General features: G+C 50.8%; 2 protein-coding genes across 2 annotated transcripts; both read right to left on the bottom strand.

The window, feature by feature from the left end:
- Positions 1-543: 543 nt before the first annotated feature.
- On the bottom strand, positions 544-3,219 carry PpBr36_02238 (uncharacterized protein; the record flags this gene model as incomplete). The annotated part of the gene is made up of 3 exons (XM_029889420.1): positions 544-560; positions 714-2,656; positions 2,738-3,219. 3 exons carry the CDS (start codon positions 3,217-3,219, stop codon positions 544-546), a joined length of 2,442 nt encoding a protein of 813 aa, XP_029753617.1.
- A 547-nt stretch (positions 3,220-3,766) lies between these two features.
- PpBr36_02237 (uncharacterized protein) lies at positions 3,767-5,312 on the bottom strand (the record flags this gene model as incomplete). Its single annotated transcript, XM_029889419.1, has 2 exons — positions 3,767-4,016; positions 4,117-5,312. 2 exons carry the CDS (start codon positions 5,310-5,312, stop codon positions 3,767-3,769), a joined length of 1,446 nt encoding a protein of 481 aa, XP_029752772.1.
- Between the last annotated feature and the right edge of the window lie 5,999 nt (positions 5,313-11,311).

Raw genomic sequence — 11,311 nt, 5'->3', positions numbered from 1 at the left:
ACAATTAATTAATTCACTGGGGCGGGGAGGTCTGTTTTGCTGGCTTTTTCTTTTTTCTTTTTTTCTTCTTGTGCATACAAAGCGATTTTACATGTTATGGGTGGCCAGTCAAATCTCGTTTCTGCGCTACGTATTTTTACAGAGTCATTTCTAAAAAAAAAAAGTATCACCAAATGCAGCTTGGTCTGTAGAGTTAGTCGTTCTTATACATGCCATGAATTTAAACGATTGCGTTCCGATTCATCCCAAGTTCTCTTCATATTACCTCAGTATTCTGACATGCTATCTCTCTATGACACTTCTCACAGACACGAGTGCCACAAATCTTCCTATGCCTCCGCTGCCTCAGCATTGATCATTGAGTTTCTTCACCTTCCCTTTGGTCAACAGTATACCCCGGTGGTTCATCCCCGCTTCTGTTTGTTTCTGTGCCGAGGTGAACTGGCTACTACCTCTCTCTCCTCCCATCGCCCCATCTCAGCGGTGGCTTTAGTCTAGTTCCCCTTTTAGGACTAGACTAGCATTTGACCATTTTGTTCCCACTCACATTTCTTCCGGATCTGCAAAAGTACAATCAGTTAGCAGTTTTGCCCTCATCCCAACTTTCTCTGTTGTCTTCTGTCCGATAAGGCTAAATCCCGGCACCCAATCTCCTACACACACACACACACACACACACACACACACGCATGATTGATCGCACTCTTACGTACCTTTACCGTTCTCGTCAATATACTTCCTCACCCGATCCTCCCTAGCCTGGATCTCCTTCAGCACCTGGTCCAGCTTGTTCTTGTCGACCGTAGACGACGAAGAAGCAGCGCGGATTGCTCTCCTGGCAAGGTGGAATCGACTGACGCAGTTGGCAAGCATCATGTAAAAGGGCGTCGTCGTGCTGCCCTCCTCGCGGTAGCCTTCGACCGTCATCCTGTCCGTACGGGGCCGTCCAAACAGCAGACCCTGGAGCTCCGTCGCGTAGCCGTGGTAGTTGAACAGCACCGGCTTGTCGGCCGTAAAAAGTTCCACGAATTGCTCCTTGGACAGCGAATGGGGGTGCCGACTCTCGGGGACCAGGATCATCAGGTCCGTAACGTTGACCATCCGCACCTTGAGCTCCGGGCACAGCTCGATCAGGAGTTCCGCCGCAGCCACCGCCTCGGCAGTGACCTCGACGCCGATTCCGACTAGTACCACATCCGGGTCCGCCGTCGACTTGTTTTTATCTCCACCATTCTCGGCCGGCGTGGATGCAAAGTGAAAGATGCCGGCTCCGGCCATGCAGTGCTCTGCCGCCTCATCTGGCGAGAGGTACACCCGCGTCGGCTGCTTGCTCCCGATCATCAGGTTCACGTAGTTCTTGGACTTGACGCAATGGTGCACCGTGCTGAGGAAGCAGTTGGCATCGGGCGGGAGGTAGACCCTCGCGAAATCGGGCTTGATGTTGAGAACCGCCCCGATGAAGCTCGGGTTCTGATGCGAGAAGCCGTTGTGCTCCTGCCGCGCCCAGGTGCTCGTCTCTATGTAGTTGATGCTGCTGAGATCCCCCCTCCACTTCACTTCTTTGGCGATCTTGACGAACTTGCTGTACTGCACCATCATTGTGTGCACGATTCCGAGGAACGATTCGTATGATGGGAAAATAGCCGTCCGGCCTGTCAGCGTGTATCCCTGCATGAAGCCTTGGCACTGGTGCTCCGACAGCGTCTCAATCACGCGCCCACCGTTGCCGCGCGAGTAAGCGTCCCACTGGAAGTTGCGCTGCGTGTGGTCGAGGATGGCATGAAGCTTGTTGCTCTCGAGCTCGTCCGGGCTAAAGAGCCGGATCCGCTTCGGATTTGCCTCAAACACTGCATCGAGGAAGTTGCCCGTAGTCGCCATACAGCTGGCTGTCGTCTTCTTCTCCACCCCAAAAGGTTTCCAATCAACTGGCTCCAGTCCTGCCTCGGGCGCATAAGTATCCTTGACCTGCCCCAGCTTCTGCTCGTCCTCACGAGGCAGGATGTCAGTAATCCGACGGATGGGCTTGCCATCGTCCTCCAGTAGATCGCCGATCTTGTAGCTCGCGAGCCAGTCCCATAGTATCTTCAATTGAGCATCGTCGGCTCCAGCCTTGGGCAGTGGCACTTGATGAGAGCGGAAAGATCCCTCCACAACCTTTCCATCCACCTCCTTCGGCCCCGACCAGCCCTTGGGAGTTCGCATGATAATCATCGGCCACCTCGGCTTGACGATCGGCTTTTTCTCATCCGACCTCGCCGCATTTTGGATATTCCGGATCTCAGAAAGCCCCCACTCGAGCGCTTGGTGCAGGTCGTTGTCGATATCGTCCAGCTCCTCGACGATGCGGACCTGGTACCCGTAGCCTGTGAAGAGAGCGACGAGCTCCTTGTCGTCCATGCAGCCAAAGATGGTACGCTCGCTAATCTTGAAGCCGTTCACGTGGAGGATGGGCAGCACGGCGCCCGACTCGGCTGGATCAAGATACTTGATTGAGTGCCACGCAGTGGCCGTGGGGCCAGACTCGGCCTCACCGTCTCCGACGACGCATGCCACCACGAGATCGGGCTTATCCATGACGGCGCCAAACGAGACGGATAGTGCGTAACCGAGCTCTCCACCCTCATGGATTGCGCCGGGAGTCTCGGCATTGATGTGGCTTTTGGGGTAAGGCGAGTCTTGTCAGTGGTGCCGTACAAGCAATCATCGATTTTCTCCGCATAGGGTGGAGGATTCTTACCTAGGAAAGCCGCCCGGGACTGAGAATCTCGTGATGAGGTTCTTTAGCCCCTCCGAGTTCCTATCGTACTCCCCTGGGTAGAACCTCTCCAGCGAACCCTCCAGCCAGAGAGCGGCCAACGCTGCGGGAGCACCATGGCCTGGGCCAATGACGTGAATCATGTGCAGGTCATGGTCACGGACCAGCAGGTTCAGATGCGCCCAGACCAAGATCAATCCGGGACAGGTACCCCAGTGGCCCAGCAGGCGCGGCTTGATGTGATCGACTGTGAGGTCGTCTGCGAGGAGGACATTGTCCCGCAAAAATATCATGGCCGCGGCAATGTAGCACGCCGCGCGGCGAAACTCCTTGACGCCGGCGAGGTCATTCTCGGACAGGTTGCTCACAGGCAAGTGTTTACGCACTGCAAGCTCCGTTACACTGTCGGGGATGTTGGATGGCAGGGGTGGTGGGTTTGGCTCGGTGATTTCTGGAGCAGGCATTATTATTACTGGTGCTGTCTTGGTGACTGATCTTGTGAGGTAGGTAGGGTCAGTGATCGATGGACTGTCAAGTGATTATCTCCCGGGAGTATATGAATAACAAAGGTCTTTCTGGCCGCGATTGTTTATTTTATTCCAAGGTTGCTGTAAAAACTGACATATTTTGCGTTGATGTGACGGAAGTGACGCGCATCAATGTGACGTCATCGAACCATTGGCGTGTTTGTCAAGTCTCGCTAGACTAATGCCTGGAGCTACACCCAAACCGCATGCCTCCAGTTTTAAAGGCGGATCAGTGAAAGGCGTAGCGGCCTTCTTTTTGTTGGTATTGACCAAATTCTCACTAGAAAAAAACTATTCATCAAGGTCGCTCAGTGGGAATCCTGCAAACAATAAGATCTAGAAAACAAGAGACCAAAAAAGAAAGGGAAAAAAAAAATCGATGCAAAATTGGATGTGCAAAATGATGCCCCCAAAAACGAAAAACTAAATGCCTTCTTAGAAATGGTGTCATTATCATTACTCTCTATCTGGGCTGGGACCCCGCTCAGCTCAGCAGCAGAAACATGACTGTCGCAAGCGCCGCCGCCGTCGAGAAGGTCACCGACACCGACCGCGCGGCGGCGCTTTGAATTGAGCAACTGTACTCGCCCGTAATGACTTTCTGCTCCTTCAGCCTGTCGAACGGCTCACAGCTGAAATTGGACCCGGCGTGTCCCGTGACGGCAAAGTCCTTCACCAGAGGTCTGGTCGTCGAGTTGACGTCGTCCGGATTCCTGTCTTGCAGGAATGGGTCGCTGTGAGGTAGGGTCAGTCATGATGAACTTATTGCCGCAGCTGAAATAGGTAGGCTTAGGCTCGGACAGGTTTAGACCTCGGTCTGGGGAAGAAACTTACAATGCAGCCCTTTGTATCTTTCCCGTCAGCTTCACCGCCGACATATTATCCTTGGGCCAGACGAGACTGTCTACCAACAACCCCTTGCCGGACAGCTGCAGCTCGTCGAGATAGCGCACCATACCCTCGGACGAGGGCAGCTCGACTGACTCCATCTTGTCGTTGCCAAACACGTCCAGGATGGTCAAGTTGCTGAATGGAACCTTGAAGTTGCCCTGGATGTTTGTCCACGCCAGCTGAAACTTGCGCCCATCCACCAATCCCCCCGTCAACGAGGAGTGCAGCTCAAACGACTGAACGCCCTGGATAACCAAATCCTGGATCGACATGGTTGTCGAATTCCCCTCCGACGAGCCGAGGGTGAGGCGCGGGGCCACCCCGTCCCTGAGCACCGTCTCGTTGACGAAATTCGGGTTAATGGATAGCGTTGTGAGCTTTGGCCACGCGATGGTCATGCTGGCCAGCCTGGACATGTCCTCGGTGTAGAGTGCGACCGATTGCGGTGTGCGGAAGAGCGGCCAGTCGTCGGTCTCGGGCCACTTGTCGACTGGCTTGGTGCGCGGCCTCAACAGGCTGTCTAGCGACTCGAGGTCCGCGGACCGCACGGTGAGGTTCGCCGTCGCCTTGGTGAAGCCCTCCAGGCCGTCGTGCTTGAAGTCCCGCAGCAGGGGGGCCTCGAGGTTGAAGTCACCGACGCGCGCCAGGCGGGTGACGTCGAGCTGGGTCAGGTTCATGAGGCTCCGCAGGTTGAACTCTCCCATGACTCGCTGCAGGCGTGGCATTTCGATGTTGCTTAGACCGAGCCACGTGTTGATGGTAAAGTTGCCTTCAACTGCACGCAGCGACGTGCTCCGGAGCGAGAATGGCTCGGGTATGTTCCCGCATTGATCGGCTGAGCTCCGGGTCGGCAGATCTGTGTATCCGTCAAATTGGCAGCGACCCTTGTAGAGGACGCTGCCGGTGACCTTTTCGATGCCATTCAGGGTAATGGTTTCGTTGAGGTCCGGCGACAGGTGCAGATCGCCGAAGATGGTGGTGCATGACCTCGCGATGTGGCGAGCGTCACCTGCACTGGAGATGGTGACATTTGAGCATGTTGCGGGGTCGTCTTTTTGAGGCTCGTCAGCAGCGACGACGGCTGGGATTGATTGCAGCAGTAGCGCGGTCAGTGCTGCGGCCAGTGGTAGGTGTCGCATGGTCGAGTCTTGGCCAGTGACGACGACCAGGCCTTTGTTTCTTTTTTTTTCTTTTTCTTGTTTCTCCGACTGGCAATCAATCGATCAATCGCGCGCTATGTTTCGTGCTGTCCTATGGTGAAGACGATGCATTCGCCTTGAAAACAACATTCGAACGAAGCTAGCAATGACGATGATTGTTGCACGAGCGAATACGACGACACCCAAAAAAAAATAATATGATAAAATGATAAATAAGATAGAACAAAGGATTTAATAAAAACCAATTTGGCAAAATCCCCCGATTCGCAACGGCAACAAACACACCAAACCCACTTGACTTTTTGTCTTTCTGGTCGTGGGATTTTTGGCATAAAGGAGCCGCGCCGGCTGCGGCAAGAAGGGTGCAGGGACGCTCGCTGCAGTTTCTGGTTCGTGATTTTCAATTTCGCTTGCTTACGACGCCTACCGAATTTAACCCCATACACATGACTTGGCGCACGCCGCCTCGGCAGCGACTTCCGTTCCGACTTTGCCGTTCAGGGTGATGCGATCGGCCGAAACGCCAATTTGATCAACCAGGCAAAGACTCCGATGTGGGATGCCCAAGCAATTGGCTTACGGACTTGTATGTAATAACAATCGATGAAATGGATGGAGCGGATTGGCGGTGGCCCTTTTTTTCTCTTGGCTTAAAGGTGCGAAAAAAAAAAAAAGGCTTGGCCGTCGGCTGTCAACCTGGTGAATTTGATGCACCAAAACAACTCAGGAGCCGGTCCGCGCAAAATTTCCCCCACGACCCTGAGGTACCCCTATCTGGTCCCTACTCCACCGACGGAAATCGGCATTCATTCGCGCTTGCGTAGCCTAGTACGATGGTACAGGCCGCCAGTTTGTTTGCGGTTAACCACGTGATTTGGGGCGACATGACACGCGCAGCTTGCGTGTCGGTTAGCTCCCGAGGGCGGGCCCAGACAAACCCAACCGTCGACGTGGATTGTTGGACTAGGGAGAACATGGTACCTGTGTAGAGTAGTACGGTAAGGCCACCTACCCCTGTATACGATCTACCAGTTCCAGGCCTTCAGGCTGATGTGCACCGGGGAACTTTCGAGATTGAATGTTATTTTCATATCAGCATATTGTAAAGACAGCTCACGTACGATGTATTCGGTCTCGTTTAGGTACCAACAGATTATGGGATGACGTAAATAATTGCCTATTTGGACATTGAACTTTTGTTGACTAGACCCAACTAATTCTAAATGAGAATCATAGTTCAAATGGCACGTGGCTAGTCTGCTAGCTATTCCAGATTAGCAGGGGGTAGAAGCAAGGTCAAAAAGACAAAAGAAAAAAACGATGTTGAGTCTGGAGAAAGTCACGTGGTTGTAGACTAGCCAACCCTCAATGGAAAACTCACCGATAACACCTACCTTTAGCCTGCCTGGTGGATAGACAGGCATCTTACCTTATGTGTGCCGGTTTTTGATCTTTTCTGTCACCTTGGGCTACTATTTTTTTTTTCTCTCTCTCTTGCCTGATTTGAACCAGCAAGCTTTAGAGTCCTTTTCACATTATAAGGATGATCCAGAGATCCTCGCATAAGCAAAAAGACTCGTCAATGGATTGGAAGCAGCTTATTCCATTTACCAAACAAGCAAACAAAGAGGCTTTCCCGGCTTCAGCACGGCCTTAATCATCAAGTCATGCAGAAATCGGGCAAGGCTTCCAGTCGGGTCAGCCTCCACTCCTATCTAGATAGTCTTCCCACCAACGCTCTGATCTACAAACTACACTGACAGGTAGGTAGGTAGGTGTTCATGACTCCTAATACGGTGACACCAGGTTCCATTACCGCCAAAAATACTATATCGGTGCCCAACGTCTGCACTGTATCAAGTGTCACTGGCGGCACTAGCAAGGATTTAGCTGGCTGATAAGTACCGGCATTTGCGTGGTTCAGGGGTTCTCAGTTATCTTATTTGCCCCTCTAGCATAAACCTACTTGACGCTACCGCTAATAAAGAATACATATCTGCAGATAGTGTATCCGGCGCCAAGTGTTTTTACAGTGCCACCTCTCCTGTTCAGTGGCTTAGACGTCTTCATCAGACCGTTGTCCTGCACAACAGGCATTTATTTGTTCATGCGAATATATTCGATATTTGTAGATTGTTAACCGACATATATTCTCAAGCCTCGAGCCCAATAATTTCAGCACGATCATATAATCATCACATGTGATTCGTCTTGGAAAGCAACATCGCATCCTTCATCTGATGCTCCACTAGCTGTCAGTAGCTGTCTACCTTGGCGCAACTTTCAGGCAAGCCAGATCAAACACCCTCTGGCTATCGAAATCCAAATGTTAAGGGGGCATCCGATATTACTTTTCTTCATGTCAACGAGCATATTCAGATTACTGGCAGTCCACTAAAGTCATCATGAATTGCGGTCTCTGTGCGCATCATGGCAGTCTTTCGATCTCTACATTTTTGGGGCATTGGGGTGGGTTTGCAATGCGACATGCACAGACTTGCCGAATAGACCTCAGTAGACCTGAGTAGACCTTAGTAGACCTGTCTCGGAAGCCTGTGTTTATTCACAAGAACATGTGGTTGGTCATCCCAGCTTTAATATTCCTGCCAGTAATCTGAATAGCATCATATTCCCCATGAAATACGCAAGGGATTTTTTGACCATAGACCAAATTTGGCAGATTTTGCGCTGACCTCTGCACAATGACATGGCCCGCCCATCGTGTTTCATTTTTGGGAACGCTAATATATGCATATTCATTTTTCTTTTTACTACATAGTGTGCATCGAAGCAGCATCGGATATGCGTCTGTATCCGTGTGGAGGATTTAAGGGAGGCCGCCTCCGTAAACTGCAATAGACGCACTACAGACACATGCAATGTATCCCTGCCGATCTGCTGTTTAAAGTTTTGAGAAAAGTACAGCAGTTCTATACCATTTGCCAAGCCGACAGTAGCGCGTCTATTGCCTTGGAAGCAATTCACAGACATGTAGATAGCTTCAAGGAACGAAGGCAAACTTATATGTTAGTACAATGATTCATTAACAAGCGTTCCCTTGGCTGTGAACTCTTGCGACAAGACAACGCCCGCCGATACGTGCGTACCGTCCGAACCAACGAGGTTGCAATTGAACACGTCTCCATGGGGAATTTTTAAACGCAGTAAACTTTATACAAGCAATCAGAGCGAGCCTAGATATTTAGCTCATGGATTTTTTCGAGGTAGTATTTTGTATTAGCTCGTGGCCCCTTCCCAAATGTCTACGTAGTGATTACGTACGTGACATTCAGCCATATGCAACCTTCATGCCTCGCTCGAATCGGCGCTACAAGACGAGTAGGCCGACAGCAACTCATGTATCAATCAACAAAACCTTTTTGTTTGCGCCAAATTCGCGCGTATTACTTCGTACAAGCTATGCTGCACACAAAAAAGCCAGCAAAAAATTGATGTTATATTTGTCAATTTCAATCAATAAGCGCCGCATCTTACCGCACGATACGGTATCCATAGTTAGTTGCATGGCAAACGCCGCAGAGCTGAAACCAAATCGGCAATCGGCACGCACCAGAGGGTGTGCCAAGACGGAAGGAACATCTGAGGCTAGGTTGTCGGACTGGGAAGGTTGCAACCGGCAAAGGGGTCGCGCAGGGATTAGAAACGAGCTGGCCCCGCTTATTGGCCCCCAGCAGACAGTGATGACGACGACTACAGTCGAGGGAGCTTTTGGTGCGATTCTTCTTCAATCAACAACATAAAATAAGTGACAAACCGTATCTTACTGTACCGTAATTACTTTTGAGTTGTAAAAAGATGCATGTAGAACATAAGTCTTACCTTCAATAAGCTTTATACCTGTCAATTCTGTCGGTAGAAATCTGTTTACGCGTATGCGCTTAGCGCGGGCTCCTACGGCTTTTTAAATTTGTCCGACAGGGTTTTAAGATGACGTGTCGTGTCGGTTTGCCAATCCCAAAACATTGAACGAACCCAGGGGAGCCTGAGGTGCGGACCTAGCTCCCTGATAGGGCTGGTGGGTATTTGCTTGACTGGAGCCTGCTCGGTGAATTGCCAAGAATCACTCAAGCGTACGTAAGCAGTGTTAAATTCTCTTCTTATTTGGACGGATTACTGTAATCGATGAAGAAAGAACGAGATTATGTTGATCCCATGTTTGACGACCAAATCATCTGTCGAGCAGCTTAAGCATCTGGACAGGTACGGTGTTACATACAATAAAGTAGGTACTTACACCGCAAATGTGGTGTTCACCAAGGTCACATAGTGTCCCCTGAAACGACTTTTCTTCTTGGCCAAAATTCCGATTGGATTTTTGCATTGGTTCATCCACGTCTATTTTGTCCCGACTGTGTTTTCGGTGTGGGCGGTGAAATGATACCCCGAAAAAGCACTTTGCTTGAGATGCCAGCACACCAGGTACAGTACAACACATGACTGCCCGGTCGCTCACGCGACCTACTGCGAAAGTCGAAAGTCCCGAAACTCACATCTTGGCCGAGAGCGGGGCCTTTATCCAATCCGCCTTGGTTTGACGGTTCGATAGACCCACCCATTTAATTCTCCCACATCTCGTTCAGCCAAATCTGATTGCCCTAGGTGCCGTAGGTACCACATCCCTGCATAATGTAACAGGAGAAACAACAGAAAAAAACTTTCGCAGTAGTAGAGAAGAGCAAAAAGGGAAGATTGGCATGGATACGTCGAGATGCTTAAAAGCTAAAACATTGACGAAAGTTAAAGCAGGTCTGCAATAAAGAATACCTACCTAATCGCATTTTCCCCCACGTGTGAAGAAATACGTGTGCAGAAATTACGTATACAAACAAAACAAGCCTTGAGCGAAGGTACCATAGCAGGTATGGAACAACCCCTCGGATCGATGCGGGACGAACTGCTTGCCCACCTCCCGACGACACCAAACCCTTCTTGTCTCTTTCGCTGGCTTCAATTTCTTTAATTTTTTTTTCTCACCTACCTGCTGAACCCCTACCTGTCCTTCTGCACTCTCCCCTATCCAAGCCCGCCCAATCTTTTATTTATTTATTTTTATCATTTTTTTGTACACTACATTCCTGAAGCTCCGTGGATCTTTTACCCTGCATGGTACAACCAACCGCAGCACTCCCAGTTCTTACGGCCAAGCCTTGGAAGGCTCTTGGCTGTCGTCAATCGCTACCCACCCAGTGCCTGGGCATGCTGGACAAAGCTGTCTTGTGGTCTTTTTCGCCGTCATTGTTTCTTTTCGCAGTGCGAAGCCGCACAGCCCTGCCCCCCATGTTGATTATTCCTCTCCACTCCAAATCTAGCACTCATCCATCAAGCTCTGGGCATAATCTCTTCGTTTTGGCCCTTTCGTGCCGAGTTTTCCTTTTGTCGGTTTGTCGTCTCCATTCTTTTTGTTCTAAACCTGCCCTCGTCCGACAAAAAGATTGGCTCTCGCCGGAAAACTTGTCAATCCATGTGTGCCAAAACTCTTCCCGACCACTCTGGTGGCTGTCTGCTGGGTTGATCGCTATTTTGTGGGCAGACCTTGCAGTCCTAAAAGCAAAGTCTTTGAAGGACACCGGCTCTCTACTTCCGAGTGAGGCGTCCTTTGCACTCCACCGTTTTCTCTTGGAGCCTACTCCTGCCACACGCACCGGCCTCTTTGTGTTTGGTTGGGAAAACAAAGGTCCTGCCCGACAGTATACCTGACGCAAGTTCCGCCCGAGACGTTCACGGCCGGTAGCTTAGCGTGTCACTTGGCCGGGAACACTCCTGGCGCCTTGCCAAGTCGCCCTAGCAGCTCGGAGAAGAGAGCTAGCTCAACTCGTATACCGTCCGGAGATTCCTAGGTGCAATAAACTCTCTAGTTTGGCGGCGCCGGCCTATACAACTACACCGGGAAGCCGTATTGTTCTTTAAGACTCTTGTGTTTTCCCACGCCGGAGGCCACAACTTCTACCGAAGCAATA

The sequence above is a fragment of the Pyricularia pennisetigena genome, chromosome 3 (genome assembly GCF_004337985.1).
Source record: "Pyricularia pennisetigena strain Br36 chromosome 3, whole genome shotgun sequence".
NCBI lineage: Eukaryota > Fungi > Ascomycota > Sordariomycetes > Magnaporthales > Pyriculariaceae > Pyricularia > Pyricularia pennisetigena.
This window is presented reverse-complemented; position numbering and strand designations above follow the sequence as displayed.